The 19,729-nt window shown below is 44.3% G+C and overlaps 1 protein-coding gene across 2 annotated transcripts in view; it reads left to right on the top strand.

The window, feature by feature from the left end:
• The window catches only part of LOC133379215 (dynamin-1-like protein), a 32,414-nt gene that overhangs the window by 5,935 nt on the left and 6,750 nt on the right, over window positions 1-19,729 (top strand). Inside the window, exons 5-12 of one of the 2 annotated variants that reach the window (XM_061614024.1) lie at window positions 1,976-2,047; window positions 2,146-2,232; window positions 8,844-9,006; window positions 9,236-9,356; window positions 9,572-9,703; window positions 11,819-12,025; window positions 12,144-12,264; window positions 15,106-15,261. In XM_061614024.1, coding sequence (XP_061470008.1) covers window positions 1,976-2,047; window positions 2,146-2,232; window positions 8,844-9,006; window positions 9,236-9,356; window positions 9,572-9,703; window positions 11,819-12,025; window positions 12,144-12,264; window positions 15,106-15,261 — 1,059 coding nt within the window. The remainder of the gene's footprint in view (window positions 1-1,975; window positions 2,048-2,145; window positions 2,233-8,843; window positions 9,007-9,235; window positions 9,357-9,571; window positions 9,704-11,818; window positions 12,026-12,143; window positions 12,265-15,105; window positions 15,262-19,729) is intronic. The other variant, XM_061614025.1, reaches the window with a different exon arrangement.

Below are 19,729 nucleotides of genomic sequence, written 5' to 3'. Positions count from 1 at the left end.
CCTGAGTTTAAAATCCTGTCTGTTTTTGTTGGCTTCTCCTTTTGCATGGAGCTCTCAAATGTCGGCTCTACATATTGTATCCTCTTTTTAAAAAAACAAAAACAAAGAACCCCTTATATTTTTCTTTGTGTATTTGTAAACAATCAACCACCATGAAAAAAATCTATAAATCTTAAGAACAGACTTCTTCCAAATGTTGTAACTCACTCAGTGTTGGGCAGGGAGCCGCTCTTCTTTCTCTCTTCTCGCATGTCCTTCCTCTCATGTCCTTCCTATGGAGCATAATATTTTAGACCCTGAGCTGTCAGATCAAAATGTTTCTGCGATGCTTAGTAACACCTGTAAGCTTGTTAACAGGCCTCTTGCCAACATTACTTGCAGACCTTCAAACACATCTCCATGACCAAGAAGAGTACAAACTTTAAGAAAAATGTTGATAACCTTTAGCATTTCAAACTTTGTGCCCAACATCACATGGTGTTACGTGCATGTGCAGCCAAAGAGCAATACTCGTATGCCTTATGAAGAATTCTGGCCTGTTACATTATTTCAATAGCCCTGCTCAGTATACTTTACTTTACTTTTACTTTAAAAAAAAATTTTTTTTTTTACTTTTTAAATATTTTTACCCCGCCCTTTTTCCAAACTGGAACTCAGGGCGGCTTACAAATAAAACTACGTGTAGTTAAAAACATAGAAAAACGTACAATTAAAATGCAATTAAACTATGCACAACCTTAAATCCATAAAAGGCACTTAAAAATCTAAAAACAATTTAAAATAATACAGATAATAATATAAAACATTAAAACAAGTATACAAACCACTTTATTCCCACCCCCTCTTCTATTCACTTCTCTGTTAGGATATCATCACTGACACCCCAATCCTAACTCTGTTTATCCAGAAATAAGCCCATTGGTTTCCCCAGGACTCATTTCTGAATAATTGCACACGATGGAAGCTAAGTTTCTATTTGACTTCCAGATCATTCTCTTCATTCCTGTCTACATCCTTATTGTATCTTTGACGTCCTCATCCCTCCTGCTCTGGAAAGCAGATTCTATTTTTTTCCCCACAGTGTGGAGGGCAAGGTTTTCTCTTGACTGAAGTTGCTGGTAGTAATGTGTATACAGGCATACCCCACTTCAACGTACGCAATGGGACCGGAGAGTGTACTTTAAGTGAAAATGTACTTAAAGTGAAGCAATTATCTTCACTTGTACTGCACGCAATCACCACTAGATGGCAATGGCGTCATGCCAATAAAGTGTCCATTATTGCAAAGCGCGCGTACTTTAAGCGGGGTATGGTGGAGTGTGGACCATGTACTTTATAGCGAGGCTACTTTAAGTGAAGCCACTTTAAGCTGGGTATGCCTGTATTTGTTTTGATTTATTTCAAATAATTATATCCCACCTCCCAGCTACAAATGTCCCCAAGGCAGCTTCCAAAATGGATAAAAAGCAGATACAATCCAACGGCAGTAATCTCATAACGTACAAAAGAATTGAGAGTTAATAGAGTCGACCAACTGGCAGGATGCAAAGTTAAAATTATCTAGAAGCCTGGTGAAATATGACTGCCTCTTAATCATGTGCCTAATGGCTGAAAGAGAGGGAGCCAACCAAGTTTCCTGAGGAAGGGCATTCTGCTTTCAGCCTTGGTGCTGTGACTGAGAATCATTTCAAAATACCTCTCTTTCAAGGTTACGAGGCTGTGGGAGGTGATGCACTCTGGCTTCTTCTGCCCTGTTCTTTGCTTCTCCCCTCTTGCTTTCTCCCTGCGGTAGTAAGCAGTTCTGCCCAGGTGGGGGTGGAGGGGAGAGGGCCAAGTAAAGGACAGGGCAGGGGAAGCTCCAGCTGCATCCTCTCCTGCAACCCTCCCGACTTCCAAAAGGAAATGCAATTCCTCTGGTTTCAACCTGGCAAGCCTGCCCTCAGCCCCCCTTCTTGGTCATTTTCCCTTTCCCCAGACCTTCACTGACTTCGGCGAAATTCGGCAGGAGATCGAGATCGAGACGGAGCGGACGACTGGGACCAATAAGGTACCAGCATTTCTGAGCTCCTTCTGGAGGGAATATATTGTTCTCTGAGCCACCACGTGATCTTTCTCTAACTGGATTTTAAAAAAAAATGCTTGCAGGGAATCAGCCCAGAGCCCCTGTACCTGAAGATCTACTCCCCACATGTACTCAACCTGACGCTTGTTGATCTGCCAGGAATCACCAAGGTGAGAGGCACTGGAAGAAGTGAGACAACTGTTTTCCAGCATTCAGAGAGTGAGAGACGCTGGACACTTCGGGAGGTTCCACTAAAGGTGGAACTGCAATCAGCAGCAATTATGAGATTTCCAGCCTTTGGTGCCAGTGTGCCAATGTGATGAGTAGGAGGTGGTGGCTTTTGCAGGGGATAAATGTGAGTGGGATGCTCCTCCTTTCCTCCAGCTGCTCCTTTTAACCTACAACTCCTCCTCGCAGCTGCTTTGTCCCATTTGACTGAAGCAGCTGAGGGTGAGGGAAGAGGGACAGGTTGCAGAAGAAAGATACGGTAGGGGAAATGGGTTACTTTCCAAGTCTAGCCTGGTTCCTTTCTTACTACCTCTGTGCATTCGCTTAGAAAGAAAATTTAAACTTTGGAATTTAAATGCCCCAATAGTCACAAGCTGTGGATTGCGTGGCTTTGGATGAAGGATTTCCTCCACCTTGGCCATCCCCAACATGGTGAGCTTTCACGTGCTTTCCTAATGTGCATCATCTTCCTAAACTTGAATCTTATGCTCAAAACATTTTTGGGCAGGACTTGAAAATTACATGGGGGGCTGAAGCTTGAGGGCACCATCTGGTGGGTTTGCTTTGGCCAGGATTTGAGGGGCCCTTAAGCAGTCAATGGTCGTCATCATCATTCATCATTGGCGATCACTCGTGGCCGAGTAAGATTGCCTTCCAAGATAAGGTATGCTTGGAAGACGCCTGTGCGTGAATTTGTTTTATGTGGGGAGATCAGTGCACGACGATCAACACACAATCTTGACAGAAAAAGGCTTTGATCCAATGGCATGGATACCACGATGATTGGAAGTCTTTTATTTGCTGTAGCCTTCATCCGCCTTCACAGCCGTTTTACGTACACATTGTTATCCTCCGCCTGTTCTGCCATTGAGGACTTTCTTGGATCGTTCTTTGTCTGGTTCCTCTCCCTTGACCTTACCGCCATGGGTGACCCTGCTGGGAGTACATGACTCCCGACAGCATCGCTCACAGGGTTCATTGGAACATGCAAGCCCACTCACCACTGCAAGGTGACGATCCAGCGAGCAATGGTAAACCCCCTCTGAATACCGCTTACCATGAAAACCCTATTCATAGGGTCACCATAAGTCAGAATCGTCTTGAAGGCAGTCCACAAGCAAGGCACCTTCTGTTGGCTCCTCCTCAGGTCCCTTTTGATGCCTCATGATCTTCTTGGGTGCCCAGTGCCAAGTGGGAATAGTGGCCCTTTCTAAGGCAGTGGTACTTTTGCCTGCCAGTCCTGGGGTGCTAGAACATGCCTGACCTTACCATAGTCTGGTGAGCCATGGCTTTGTCTAAGCACAAATGAATGAATTCCATCTTTGGCCTACTGAAAGAAAAACACAAAGCTAAAATTCCACTCTGGTCCCTTTTGAATTTTTGACTCCAACAAGATATGTATCTACCGTATATTCCGGCGTATAAGACGACTGGGCGTATAAGACGACCCCCAACTTTTCCAGTTAAAATATAGAGTTTGGGATATACTTGCCGTATAAGACTACCCCTCTTCCAACGCACACCAAATAAAAATTAAAAAAACATCAGATTTGATTTCAATATGGTAATTTTAATTCAGATGCTTATGACATGCAGGTACTTAGCAGGAAAACTGTCACTTACAAACATAAGGCTGTTTGTCATCAAACATGTAAACATAAAACAGTGCAAGTGGATTAAACTTTTCCTAATTCACTCTAAAGCTGAAAGGAAGGACAAGACAATAAACCCATGGGAGCTGCCATGCTGTTTGTTTTCTAAGCTGACAACCAAACAGTTTCCCTTTAAAAGCCTTCAAAATCCTCCTGTTCGTCATCTGATATCATAAGTACATCAATGACATCTTGTGATACATTTGTAAGGCAGTCATCGTATGGATCGAATTCCGTATCAGATGGTGTGGTCTCAGCTTCGGCTTCCTCTTCATCTTCCCACAAGTAGTCGTCCTCCATACCATCTAATGAATTTGATATGCCACACTTCTTGAAAGACTTGATTACTGTTTCTGCATCAATATCATTCCAGGCTTTTATGACAAACTTGCACAAAACATCCAACTGTGGAGCATGCATGTTTCCTCCTTTTGTGAATGACTTTTCGCCACTAACCATCCATTCATTCCATTGTTCTCGAATGCGATCTTTAAATGGCTTGTTTAGGCACACATCCAGTGGCTGTACCAACGATGTCAATCCTGCAGGAATAACTGCCGCATCTGTGTTTAGTCTTGCAAGCCTTTGCTTGGTGCTGGGAGTTAAATGAGCCCTGAACATATCCCACACCAGTAGACTACGTTTTTGAATAAGTCCACCTGGTCGCCTGCTCCATACATTATCAAGCCATAGCTTTACCCCTTCTTCATCCATCCAGCCTTTTTCATTCACATGTACAAAACAACCAACAGGGAACTTGAGTTTCGGCATTGTTTTTCTTTTAAAAATAATTATTGGTCTCAGTTTGGCGCCATCAGCTGTGCATCCTAGTACCACTGTAAAACTGGACTTCTCATGTCCTGTTGTTTTAATTAAAATTGTTTTTTCACTTTTTTGATGGACAGTTTTATTTCCAACCATATCAAAATTCATTGGAGTTTCATCCATATTTCCAATACTACTTAACGCATAGCCATGTTTAGTGCGCTGTTGTATTACGTATCGATGGAAACTATTTACTTTGCTATCAAGATCTGCAGGTAATTTTTGGGCAACTTTCGTCTTTTGCCTCAGTACCAAATTATGCCTTCCCATGAATCTAGTACACCAGGATACAGTGGCCTTAAATCTGTTGCTGTGATCTGGGTTAGATTTGGCCCACTGAAGTGCAAACAAACGTATTTTATTTCGTGTCACTACATAACCGTTTTGGCGATGCTCATTCACCATGTCTGCTACATGTTTTTCAAGTTCTGGCCAATGTGGGGTGCCTCTTCTTAATGCACACTTACCCCTTGGCATACTCTTTAATGCTTTTTCATTTGCTTTCCAGTCCCGAACCATCTTTTCTGTTACTCCATATTGTCTTGCAGCAGCGCAGTTATTATGTTCCACGGCAAAGTTTAAAACTTTAAGTTTGAAACTGGCTTCATATTTCTTTCTTCTTGCTGGTGGAGCCATGATGGGGTTTTGACTGTTGGACATTTGTATACTGTACTGTATGTACTGGTGCTATACTGTATGAACAGGTACAGATACTGGTCTTAGAACAGGCGCAGTACACGGCACACGACTGGGGCAGAATGCACTGGCTGATGTACACTGTCACGATGGGGCAGAATGTACACTTGGCGTAAAAGGTAATATTGCACAGGATTGCACAGTATCAAAAGCTTTGGAGGATATATAGCCAAATAGCTTTGTATGTAGTCAACAGTCTGACACACTATCAGTTGACCTGGTGTACAGTCAGTGAAGTATCAGCAGTGTTGCAGCAAAAAGAGTCTTTATACTGGTGCAGATAAGCGCAGTAACTGAATAGTTGCCAGGGTCAGTCACAGAGATTGGGTTAGTGAAGTACTTCCTATCTGCAGCACATACACAGGGAGCTGATTACACACAGGTAGCTTGACAAAAAGCTGGGTCCCGCTAACCCCAGCCCGTGAGAGAGAAAAACCCTCCCCTTTGCAATGCTAATGGGCTCTCAGAGAGAACGGGAAAAAACGGCCATTAAAATGGCGCCCATAGAAAAAGCGGGAAAATCGAACAAGAATGACGTTTATTTTGCCCAGCAACAACTGTTAAAAAACGTAATGAGCAATGGCGGGCAGAAAAGAATGGCATCTGAAATTTTAACTGTAAAATTAGAGAGAGCCGCCACGGTAGAATACGGCCGCGGGACTGAACCACTTAATCGTGGCTGGTGGAAATATGCTAGAAAAAACTCCATAAAGGAGGCAGTACAGCCTGTAAACTCCCGTAGCCGAAGAAAAATCGACCAACAGGCAAAGCGCAGCCGCAGGCTGAGAGGACTGTCTAGGGCAGAAACAAAGCGCCGCGGACGAGGAGCAAGGCAGCCCAAGCAAGAGGAGCCGCCAAAAGGAGAAGGCAAAGAGCCGCAGACACAGGCTCCAGACGGGGAACTAAAGCGCCGCCCGTAAAAATCAAAGACGAAGGGAGCCGCAGCCTCAGGCTCCCGATCGTCAGGGCACAAAGGGAAAAAACGGCAAAAAAGGGCTGGAGAAAATCAAAGACGAAAGAAGCCGCAACCGCAGGCTCCCAATCGTCAGGGCACAAAGGGAGGATCGGTAGAGAAAAAGGGGGTCGGAGGCTGCAGCCACAGCTCCTGGCCAAGCCGCGTCCGCCGCTGAGGCGAGAGACCGCACACACACACCCAGCAAGGAGGAGAAATTAACAAGGAAATTGACACACAAGCAAAAAGAACCTGCCATCCCAAGCCAGCAGCAACCACACACACCTGCACTCTCGACACAAGTAAGGTGGGGTAAAGCGCCGCCCGTAAAAATCAAAGACGAAGCTCAGGCTCCCGATCGTCAGGGCACAAAGGGAGGATCGGTAGAGAAAAAGGGGGTCGGAGGCTGCAGCTGCAGCTCCTGGCCAAGCCGCGTCCCCGTTGAGGCGAGAGACCGCACACACACACCCAAGCAAGGAGGAGAAATTAACAAGGAAATTGACACACAAGCAAAAAGAATGCGGCACCCCAAGCCAGTAGCAACCACACACACCCGCACTCTCGACACAAGTGAGGTGGGGTAATAAGTGGTAGATGGTAGACGACACCCGGCGTATAAGACGACGCCCGACTTTGGAGAAGATTTTCCGGGGTTAAAAAGTCGTCTTATACGCCGGAATATACGGTATTATATATTTTGGAATGTTGTTTGTCTGTTGACTGTGCATTTGGACACCTCTTAAGATATTGTCACCTAATTCTGCATGATGGTTCTTGAGATCAAGGAGCAGGTTATCTTTTCCGATTGGATGGCACATCGGACCTTTCAAAGCTATACAGGTTTTAACCATTCATTTCAAAACTGTACTGATTTCTTTGAATTCCCGAGCAATGCTGAGTATGATGCTGCTAGTGTACTATACCAGGTGGGCTTTTCCTCACTGGAGATCTTTAAGCAGAGGCTGGGTGGCCCTCTTTTGTGAATACTCTTGCTCTGAATGTCCTGCATCAAACAAGAAGCTCCCTCCAAATCTACTTTGTGCTTACAATAACTAAATTGGTAATTTCTGTGCTGAGAAGCTGAATTCTGCAGCTTACATAATTTTTTTAAATTCCGTATCTGATGCAGGACAGTGAAGCTCCCTTCCATTTCCATGCCGAACTACTGAAATCACATTCAGCTGCCCATTTTCCTTCTACAGCTTCACCAAGCTTTGCACAGGTCACACATAGTCAAGCTTATCTTTGTTGCCATAAGGTCTATAAACTTCCTTTAAAAAAAATAAAAAAGGAGATTCTTGGGAAGTTGAACTCCATACCATGTTGTGTGTGTTTTCATGTGGTTATGTGAGATTATAGAATATACAGAGTCCTGTCTCTAGAATAAATGACCCTGAAAGTTTCAGGTTTTTATTCTGTAGTCAGATGGTGTCTGTTTTGAGAAGTACAGTTAGGGCCCTGCATGTTCCTGAAACTTGTGTATCAACTTCACTAGGCCACAGGTGTATGAATCCAGAGATATTTTCTCTGCTTTCTTTCCACCCACCAGGCTCTCCTAGTAACTTGACTCCCATTGCTAGAGTCAGAAATAGAAACCAAGAGTCCATGCCCCTAGTTCCTTTCCTCTGATTTGGTCTGGCCCTTCCACTCTGGGGTGGAAGCAGAATGGAAAATTGGAGGCAACTGTTTAAAATTACTCCACTGCTTGTTGCATTGTGATATAATTTGCTACTGGGCCAAGTTCAAAGTTCTAGTTTTGATGTACAAAGCCCTATACAGCTTGGGACCAGGATACCTGAAAGACTGTCTTACCCCTTATATACCCAGCCAATCACTGTGCTGTGCGGGTGAGGGCCTCCTGCAGATACCATCTTATCAGGTCGTCCATTCTGCACAACATAGGAAACGGACCTTTAGTGTGGCAGCACCTACCCTGTGGAATTCCCTCCCCTTAAGTATTAGGCAGGCACCATCTCTGTTATATTTTCGGCACCTATTGAAGACTTTCCTCTTCCAACAAGCCTAAATTGAGACCAACCCCAGTCTGCATCTGTGTTGGAATTGCTTTTTAATATGTTTTTTTTAAAACAACATGTTTTAACCCCTTTTTAAAGATGTTTTAAAAGCTTTTTAAAAAAATGTTTTTAAAGTTGTTTTGTTTTGGTGTATTTTAGGGTCTGTTCTTACGATGTTTTAATGTGTTTTTAGCTCTTCTGTTTGCCGCCCTGGGCTCCTGCTGGGAGGAAGGGTGGGATATAAATCAAATAATAAATAAATTAATTAAATAAAGCAAAGCAAAGCAAGCTGCCACTTCACCATGAGCCTCCTCATCTACCTGTGGCCAAGCTAGAAAGAGAACCTGGAGATGCTTCTTTTTGTGGGTCTCCTTAGTCTTGTAGCAATTTCCAGCCTTTGGTTTGTATCCCAGGTGCCTGTTGGAGATCAGCCCCCCGATATTGAAGTTCAAGTCCGGGATATGATCTTGTCCTACATCTCCAACCCAAACTGCCTGATCCTGGCTGTAACTGCTGCCAACACTGACATGGCCACGTCGGAGGCATTAAAGCTGGCACGAGATGTTGACTCTGATGGTATGGCACATGTGTTTGTGTGCTGCAGTGTGATAGGAGAGGTCAGTGCTTGGGTCCTCACGAAGAGCAACGGGGATGGAGCTAATGAGAAAATCGGGGCAGACAACGTGGGTGGATGAATGTGGAGGCAAGAGCAGGGGAGAGATCAAGGAGTGTGCAGACTGCCTGGGTCTCTTCCCTTCTCTCAGCCAGTGCTGATATTGGTCATTGGGTAAGATCTTTTCTGCAGGGCGAAGGACGCTGGCTGTGATCACCAAGTTGGACCTGATGGATGCTGGGACGGATGCCATGGATGTGCTGATGGGCCGGGTTATTCCTGTCAAGTTGGGCATCATTGGGGTGGTCAACAGGTCAGTAGTGCTGGGTTACAAGAGGAGAGGGAGCTGGAACTGGGCTCATGCTGTGGGGCGGGCTGTCTCATGGCAGAACCACTAATGCAAAATGTTCTTGGAGGAAGAAATTATCTATTGCGTGGTGTGGCTGAGGGTATAGATTTTTGCTGCAAGACTTCACTCTGCCTTGTGTTAGAAAATCTATAGATGTGACCCCCTGCTTCCTCTACTAGGAGCCAACATGATATCAACAGCAACAAGAGCATCAGTGAGTCTCTACAAGATGAGCAGGGCTTCCTGCAAAAGAAGTACCCATCCCTTGCCAACCGAAATGGCACACGTCATCTGGCTAAGACCCTGAACAGGTGAGGGGAGCCAAGGCACAGAGGCTATTGATGAATGAAGGAGCTGGGCATTGGGAGGGATTGAGTGAATAGGAAAGGGGTGATGAGGAGTTACCAGAGGGTCTGGCGCAGGGTGTGTGGCATCTCTTGCTTGGGTACAGGAGGCTCCCTGTTCTGTGCCAAATAAGAAATCTTCAGTTCTGTGCTCTGAACACTGAAGCGTTCTGCAGATGCATCTGGTATTTTAGTTGCTACAACCATGAGGGTTAGAAACCTGCTTTCTGTTTTAAAGGAAGTCTGAGAATATCGGTTCAGATACCTGAAAATTCTGCACATGCAGAGTCTGAAAAAGAACTACCCTGGCTAGTGCTAAAATCTCAGAGTTGGGACCTGTCTATTCTTGGAAGGGCCTTTGAGAGAAATATTGGGTGCTGTGAAGCCAGGAGTCCCCTACCAGCTTCTCCTTGATTTGTTTCAAGATTTGCACAGGAGGAGATAATTCCACAGGAGTGTCTCCATCCTGAATTTCATCTTTCTAGGGTACAATCCAGCCAGCAGGAAATGTTCACCATCCTTCCTGTTCCCTCTGCTTACTAAACTGCATAGCCAAGAAGAGAGTCAGTGTGGAATAGTGAAGAGAGTGCTGGATGAACTGGAGTTTTTCCCAGTTCATAATAGTGGTCAACCATGATACTTGGGGACTGGTCAAGGGCAAGTTGCCTTATACGGAATCAGATGCTTTAGCATGTTTTAGCTCAATCCTGTCTACTTGGTCTGGCTGTAGCTTGCCAAGGGCTTCCTAAACTTGCAATCCAAGATTCTTCAACTGAGATGCTTGAACTTGATCCTGTGACCTTATGTGTGCATACATGATGTGGACTTGACCAATGAACTATACTACGTCTTTGTCTCTCAATCCAGCTATTCACAGGGTAGTTAGAATAAAACTGATAACCCCATGGATTTCCTGCCCTCAACAACTGAGAGAAAGTGTGGAATACAGACATGTAAAACAGCAGCTCATCTCTCTCTTCCTGATCCCCCCATTAATAACAATAACAATAATAAACATTTATAACCTGCCCTTCACCCAAAGGTCCCAGGGCGGGTTACAACAACTTTAAAATACAGCATTAAAATCAATTAAAATCAACCTAAAATTAGAAAACAGGGTGGATCCTATATATTTTGTCTCAGGTGTCGAAGTCCAGGGTTCTCCCTGTCCCATCAGCCTATGACATCTAGGACCCAGTTTGCCACAAATAGAGCATGCAGGTATGCGCTTGAGGCCAAGACCCCAACCCTAAAAGCAGAGCTCTATTCTTGAAAGGTTGTTGTTGTTATTATTATTATTATTATTATTATTTATTAAACTTATATACCGCCCGACTAGCAATAGCTCTCTGGGCGGTGAACATAGGAAATACAATAAATGACACAATATGATACAATAAAACATAAAGACAGTCTAAAATCAATACAGCAAAATTTTAAAATTAAATTAACTTAAAATGCTTCAGAGAATAGGAAGGTTTTAACTTGGCGCCAAAAAGAAAACAGTGTCAGCGCCAAGCGCACTTCCTCGCGAAGACTGTTCCATAGTTCGGGGGCCACCACTGAGAAGGCCCTAGATCTTGTCACCACCCTCCGGGCCTCCCTATGAGTTGGAACCCGGAGGAGGGCCTTCGTAGTAGAACGTAGTGTACGGGCTGGTTCATATCGGGAGAGGCGTTCCGACAGGTATCGTGGTCCCGCACCGTATAAGGCTTTTATATGCTCGGACCGCTTGGTCCTTGTTAGCAGTCTGGCTGCCGCATTTTGCACTAGCTGTAGCTTCCGAACTGTCTTCAGAGGTAGCCCTACATAGAGCGCATTGCAGTAATCCAAACACGAGGTTACCAGAGTATGTACCACTGATGTAAGGTCATCTTTACTCAAATAGGGACGTAGCTGGGCTACCAACCGAAGTTAGTAGAACGCATTCCTTGCCACCGAGGCTACTTGAGCCTCAAGTGAGAGGGAAGAGTCTAACAAGACTCCCAGACTATGAACCCCCTCCTTTGGGGGGAGTGTAACCCCATCCAGGACAGGGTTACTGAGCCTGCTGTTTATGTCCCTCTCCTCCCTGCCTCCAAGGCTTCTGATGCACCATATTCGTGACTGCCTGCCTGAATTAAAGACCCGGGTGAACGTGCTGACAGCCCAGTACCAGTCCGTGCTGCAGAGCTACGGGCAGCCTATCGAAGACAAGAACGCCACTTTGCTTCAGATCATCACCAAATTTGCCACCGAGTACTGCAACACCATTGAGGGCACGGCACGCAATATTGAGACCTCTGAGCTGTGAGTGATGCCTCCTGGCAGGCGTGTGACTGGGGAGGAGCCTGGCAATGGAGCTGGATTTGGGGGTAGAGAAGGGGATTGGGCTCTCCGAGGCTGACCTGCTCTCCCTCTCTGCCAGGTGTGGAGGGGCCCGGATGTGCTACATTTTCCACGAGACCTTTGGTCGCACCCTGGAATCCATTGATCCACTGGCTGGACTTACTATGTTGGATATCTTGACAGCCATCCGAAATGCCACAGTAAGCTACCACCGTGGACCTGAAAGGCCTTTGAGACCAGTCCTGTGTCCCAAACACAAGACATCCACTCATTGGTCTCTGCCTTCAGCCATGTTCTCCCTGTTCCATCAACCTATTTATTTATTTATTATTTATTATTTAATTTGTATCCCGCCCTTCCACCCAGCAGGAGCCCAGGGCGGCAAACAAAGCACTAAAAACACTTTAAAACATCATATAAACAGATCTTAAAATACATTAAAACAAAACAGAGTTAAAAACATTTTTAAAAAAAACAACTTTAAAAAAGGGTTAAAAACATTATTAAAAAACATATTAAGCGATTCCAACCCAGACACAGACTGGGATAGGTCTCAACTTAAAAGGCTTGTTGAAAGAGGAAAGTCTTCAAAAGGCACCAAAAAGATAGCAGAGATGGTGCCTGCCTAATATTTAAGGGGAGGGAATTCCACAGGGTAGGTGCTGCCACACTAAAGGTCCGTTTCCTATGTTGTGCAGAATGGACCTCCTCGTAAGATGGTATCTGCAGGAGGCCCTCACCTGCAGAATGCAGTGATCAACTGGGCATATAAGGGGTAAGATGGCCTTTCAGGTATCCTGGTCCTGAGCTATATAGGGCTTTGTACACCAAAACTAGAACCTTGAACTTGGCCGGGTAGCAAATGGGCAGCCAGTGCAATTCTTTCAGCAGCGGGGAGACATGTTGATGGTACCCTGTCCCAGTGAGCAGTCTCGCTGCCGCATTTTGCCTATGAAACCTTTGAAATCTAGAACCCAGTTTGCTACAAATAGAGCATGCAGGTAGGTCACATTGTATAGTGGCTAAGCGACAGAGCTGTTGCACTCAGGCCTTACTTGTGAGTCTTCCATAATAGGCACTGTGAGAATGGGGTGCTGGACTAGATAGACCTTTAGCCTGATCCAGTATGGCTCTTCCTATGTTCTTAGTTCAGATCTCACCTTTGCCATGAACTTAGTAGGTGGCTTGAGACAAGCCACTCTCCCAGCCTCAGGGCACCCCCCCCCCGGAATCTGTGTTAGAGGGGTAATGATATTAGTCTAAATTGCAGACTTGTAAGTTAGCAAGAAGCCTGAATGCTCCATCTAAAGCATGCCATACATGCTAAGTGTCAGTGGCTTGGGATGACTCCTTATTCATATGGGAAGACAAAGAGACCCCCAGGCTTATTTGCCAGTTTGATTTTGGGGTGGTGATGGAGGGAGCCAGCCAAAACATTTGAAATGTTCTTGGTCTTAATAATCTGCTGTTAATATTCAAAAGAAAAGCCCAAGCTGGAACAGGCTTCACCACTCTCTTCTGCAAACAGCAAAGGGAATTCAGAGTGGGTGGGTAAAGGTTGCATCATTCTGTCCCTAACTGTAGTAGATGTTCATGATATCCCAGAGGTCAAGAATGTGGAGGGGGCAGGAGGATTGCATTCCAACCACTGGGATATCAAGATAAAGCAACTGTGACCCCTTTCCTATTGTAACAAGTTCCTGTTGTGATATGCCCATGTCATCCATAGTTCTGTGTTATCTATTCATTACTTTGTACTGCACCTAAGGGATCTGGTTTTTCAGAAAATCCACACTGTGACTAGTCATTTTCAGAGTGAAAATGTCTTCCCAGATACTGCTATAGTAACCGATCCAAATTGCACAGTAACTCCATGCTTGAATGATACAGCTGCTGCCCAGACGATGCCACATCTCTGCTGGCATAGGAGCTTTGGCTCTTTCCCTCACCCCACCTAATCTATAGCATTGTCATAACTACGGCATTGCCCCTTTCCCTTTGGCAGAGACCTAGAAACCCATCCTCCTGGCTGTGTTGAAGTAACTTCCTTTTCCCATTACCATTGTAACTCCTTCTGTTTTCTCTTCTGCCTGTGTCCAAGGTGGCCTTTGCTCCCAATTAACCAGTGTAACACTCCCTCTAATAGGGAACTCAGGTGATAAGTGCTGATGGCTACTGAGACACAGTGAAGCCACTGAGAAACAAGAGAGGGGTATCCATTCCACTGCCCCCCTCTTTTAAAAAAATAACGGGGCAACCCCGCCCCCAAAAACAATCCAATGAAGACTGAGCATGCTCGATAGTTCAGGAAAGTTGAATGCCAGTTTTGAGTTCAGCCAGGGCTCTCTTCAACTTGAATGTTTTACTTGAAAGAGGAGGGAACAGACAGATGTTGCTGGATATAATGGAAGCCCTGTAATCTGTAATGCCTTAAAATGATGATGGAAGCCCTTTAATGTGTAGTGTCTTGAAATGAAATGAAGGGCAGATTTTGCAGACTTGAGCTGCAATCTCTATGCAAACTTACTTTGAGGGTGGGTCCGATTGAGCTTGGTGGGATTTGTTTCTGAATAAATATTCTTAGATTAGACTGGGCTTGGTGCAGAAAAGATATCTGGTTAGAAGTAATGATTACTGTCCCTTTGAAAAATATAAAAGCCAATAGTTACTCAAATCATGTCTCTGGTCTTAATTGGAACTAGCAGGGCCCTTCTAATTCAGAGAAGTGCTGTTTATGTTGGCGAAACTGGAAATGGAGTTATTTATTTATTACATTTCTACCCCGCCTTTCTTTTCATAATAGAAACCCAGGCAGCTTACATATGCTTCCCAGGGGGTCTCCCATCCAGGCACTGACCAGACCTGACCCTGCTTAGCTTCAGCAGGGAGCTGGCCTCATGTGCCTTCATAGCCTGATGTGTCTTGGGAGTGACTGGCTGTGACAACCCATAACTAGGCATTCACAGGACATGTTGTCTTCCTGCCCAGCCCCACCTGTTTTGGGCAGCAGTTTATACTGATGGCATTTCTCTGTCCTGCAGGGCCCTCGACCAGCCCTCTTTGTTCCTGAAGTCTCTTTTGAACTGCTGGTGAAACGTCAGATCAAGCGCTTGGAAGAGCCGAGCCTTCGCTGTGTGGAGCTGGTGCACGAGGAGCTGCAGCGCATCATCCAGCACTGCTCCACCTACAACACGCAGGTAGGGCCACCCTGGTAGCATGCCCAGCCCTTCTTTCCCCTCCCCGATAACATGAGTTGTTAGAAGGATTACAGAACTGTGTGAGAGAGAAGCTTTTGGAACCCTCAGAGGCCAAATGATAGCACTTCTTAACTTCCAGCTGTTCTACACGCTTTACCTGAGTCTAAACTCCATTATGCTCAGTGGGACATCTGTGTAAGCATACATAGGATCAGGCTATAAAACACATTTAAGCGTTTGCTTAAACAAAGGTTCTCCTGCCAGCTGTAAGGCTAAATGATCTTACGAAGAACTCTTCCCATTTCCAAATGCTTCCTTTTGGTCTTCTAAAGCAGCAGTGAGGAACCGCCAGCCCATAGACCAGATTAGACCCAACAGGGTATCCTAATTGACCTGCAAGGATATTTCCCCACAGCCACCTGCCCTCCGTAAAGACATAGCTGCAAAGAAACAAGTATTAACTTTAAAGTGTGCCCCCCATTGTCCCTTGCAAGCAATCAGCTGACTGGTGCTCAAAGCAAGCTCTGCAGGACTTAGTTTTGAAGATGGATCACCTGGCATCATGATGATGTCAGGTGATTAACAGGTGGTGGCTCCACCCACCTGTCAAAATGACCCAGGGGGGGTGGAGCTCAGGATCCGGCCTACTGCCCTGATCTTGTTCCTCAACCCTTGTTCTAAAGCAGTGGTTCCCAAACTGGTCTGTGGACGACCAGCGGTTCACACGTTTCGTTCAGGTGGTCCATGGTATGTCTGTGCGTTTGTGGTTGAAGACAGGAGACGGGATATTCATATTGATTTTTAATTGTATTTTTATTCTCTTATTTCTTACATATTACATTTTATTGTGTGACAATTTGAATTCTATGGAATTCAAACTCTAATACAATAAAATGCAATATATAAGAAGTAAGAGAAGCAATAAAACATAATTAAAAATCATATGGCATCTAGCACAGTGCGTTATAATCGCTACCACAAGCAGAGAAACTATGAAGTGGTCCACCGAGACTCTCAACAATTTTCAAGTGGTCTGTGGGAGAAACAAATCTGGGAGCCCCTGTTCTGAAGCTTGACATGTCTCGCCTGCTGCACTCCCCTCCCGCAAAAAGAGGAGAAATATACAGCCTTGCCCTGCATGGTTGCTGTTAGAACTGGAAGTGTTTTACCCCAGTCTGGTACATAAACAGGAAAGACTTGTATGTATTGCAGTAAAAGAGAAAAAGTTGGCCTGCACCTCTGTTCTCCACCTGCCTTCCCCTTTTCTTCTTTACTCTGGAAGCCCTGCTAAGTTCCAGTTAACAAAGGCCATTGGTCCAACCTCCTCCCAAAAGCTCTTTTGGAGTAGCTTGCCCCAACTTCCTTTAATATTTCCCTACCTTAGAATTTCTGCATGGTGTTGATCACCTGCCTGATTTTGAGCTGGAGCAGAGGGTAGGGATGCTTGCCACAGCAGGGCCAGTTGTCATGACAATCTTTGGTTAATGTTTTTGCGCACTGCTGCCTGGGGGCCGTACAGCCTCAGGGAACTGCCTTTTAGGAAGGCCCTTATGACCTCATTTCAGCTGGCTGACAGGTAGCTGTTTTTTATTTTGATAGTTAAGACAAATACAGTAAAGTGAATTAATAAAGTGCCACAAGAGAAAAAGAAGCTTTTTATACTTTGAATCTCTATGGATATAGGAATATCTCAAAACTTCCTTGATGGTTATCCCTAAGGCAATAACCAATAGCCTTCACAGTTGACAAAAACAGATTTCCCGCTACACCTGTCCGATACGTACATACGGAATTAGTGTGTCCATTTATGCAGTACTACATATTTGTTAGGTGACAGAATCTGTGAGGACTTCGATTTTGGGGTTCCTAATATCTTTGCCGTTAATGTTTTCAGTAAATTAACGGTAAGGTGCATTGACATGCATTAACTGCTGTAACCAGGGAAAATCACATTGTAAACTTGCAGCGATATAAATCCTTAAATTTGAATAACATTCAACTTGCACTCCTTTAATATCTACACAATTCCACCAATGTGGAGAATTTGCTTTATTACACGCCCATCTACAACATCTTGTGCTCTATACATTTTGCTATTTTTTTCTGGAGAATTAGAATAAACTGTTACACACAGTTTATTTGATCAGTAGAAGGGCCTGCTTCTCTGGCTTCACATTTTTCCCCATCAGGTCCTGGGTCAACCCATAGCTTCTTTTGGGAGGAAGTGTCTACTACCAGGGTCCAAGAGAAGTAAACCCACTATCCCTAATATATTGTTCTTTTCTTGTGGATTGTAATCATAAGCTACTTTGGAGAGACAGCTTTTGTTTTAAAATGGAGTATAAATAAATAAAATCTTGTATTTATTTATTTATTGTATTTATTTATTGTATTTGTATACCGCCCCATAGCCGAAGCTCTCTGGGTGGTTTACAGTAACTAAAAACATTAAAAACAAATATACAAATTTAAAACACAATTTAAAAAATTTAAAACAATTTAAAAACACATGCTAAAATGCCTGGGAGAAGAGGAAAGTCTTGACCTGGTGCCAAAAAGTTAACAGTGATGGCGCCAGATGCACCTCATCAGGGAGATCATTCCATAATTTGGGGGCCACCACTGAGAAGGCCCTCTCCCTTGTCGCCATCCTCCGAGCTTCCCACTTTGTAATCCAAAGTGATGCAGCAGGTGCTGCTTTAAATACATATTTTCAGATATGTAATTTATAAGTGGATCCCTAAACCCACTTGTTTACATTCCAGGTCATAACAGTATTTTGTACAGTTTAGTCAGAAGACCTGTGGTGTTGTAATTCTCTGTATGTAAATACTCGAAACATGGTGTATGTTAATCACAATTGGTCACAATGATATCACATAACTGGCGGGCAGGGGTGCCCGTTGGCCAAAATCCCTTGCACTATTCTGCAATTGGGGAATTAAAGGGGGAGGGGTGGAGACTTGGAAAAGCCTCTTCCAAGTCTCACCTCCTCTCCCTTTAAGTCCCCAATCATGGAGAATGAAAAGGGAAATGTGGGAAGACTTGGAAAAGGCTTTAAGACACCCCAAACTCTCCTATGCATGAGCTGCTTCAAAGCTTGCTTTTGCACAGGGCTTTAATCCCTGATCAACCGGTGAGCAGGGATTAAATCCTGGTGCCTTGCCTGCACAATCTTGCTCCCTGCTGGGAACAGGATTGCTCAACCAAGACAGGATTAAACCCTGTCCTCCCACCCATTATCTGACACCACTAGTGATGCCAGATAGTGGGTGTGGTTTGGGGACAACGGCCTTGGGGGCCACACAGGACCCCATGGGAGGCCATGATTGGCCTGGAGGCCAGAGGTTCCCCACCCCTGCCATATTGTTAATGGCCTTGCCATAATTCTTTCTTTATACGAATTGATCACTTCGCTCTGCAGGCAAGGGCCTCCTGCAGATACCATCTTATCAGGAGTCCCGTTCTGCACAACATAGGAAATGGACCTTTAGTGTGGCGGCACCTACCCTGTGGAACTCCCTACCCTTGAAGATTAGACAGGTGCCATCTCTTATCTTTTCGGTGCCTATTGAAGACCTTCCTCTTTCAATAAGCCTTTTAAGTTGAGAGCTTATCCCAGTCTGCTTCTGTGTTGGAATTGCTTTTTAATGTTTTAATGTTTTACCTTCCAAACTTCTGGATGGCAGATACAAAAAAACTACAACCAACAACAGATGCTGGCCCTGTGATAATGAAGAAGTGGAGTCTGTTTCACATGTCTTGTTCAATAGTAGTTATTACGAAGGGGCCAGAAAAGACCTAATACACCCTATTGTGCAGTTTTTCCCAGGCCATTCCCCTGAGTCCCTTCTGATTATTTTACTTGCGGGTTCAGATAAGGAAATTACTGAGCAAGTGGCAAAATTCCTCAACTTGGCCATCTTGACCAGACCCCGTATGATTGTTAATGGCAATTAAACTAATGGAGTTGTTTTTTATAATCTAGTATGCTGTATGTTGTAGTTTGTGTTATTATGTAGTCTTTTATTTCATAACATCTAGTATTATGTTCTGTATTTGTGGTCAGCTGACTGTAAATGAAGATTTTGATACTTATGGATATGTTTTTAAACTTTTTTTAAACAATATGTTTTTAAACTTTTTTTAAACAATATGTTTTTAAACTTTTTTATAAGATGTCTTCAAAGCTTTTAAAAATGTTTTTGAAGTTGTTTTGTTTTAATGTATTTTAAAGTCTATTTTTATGATGTTTTAAAGTGTTTTCGTGCTTTTGTTTGCTGCCCTGGGCACTTGCTGGGAGGAAGGGCAGGATATAAATCAAATCATAAATAAATAAATACAAATGCTGCAAATAAATAGTGCAAAGCTTTTTGAAATGGCTCCTACAGGAAGTTGTTGGAGGGCTGTGTTGCCTTTTGAGGCACTGCATGTACCGATGGTGCACAATAAGAGAAGGCAGGTCCCA

This window comes from Rhineura floridana, chromosome 3, assembly GCF_030035675.1.
Source record: "Rhineura floridana isolate rRhiFlo1 chromosome 3, rRhiFlo1.hap2, whole genome shotgun sequence".
Taxonomy (NCBI): Eukaryota; Metazoa; Chordata; class Lepidosauria; order Squamata; family Rhineuridae; genus Rhineura; species Rhineura floridana.
The sequence above is the reverse complement of the archived record's forward strand: the minus strand, read 5'-3'. Positions and strand labels throughout refer to the sequence as shown.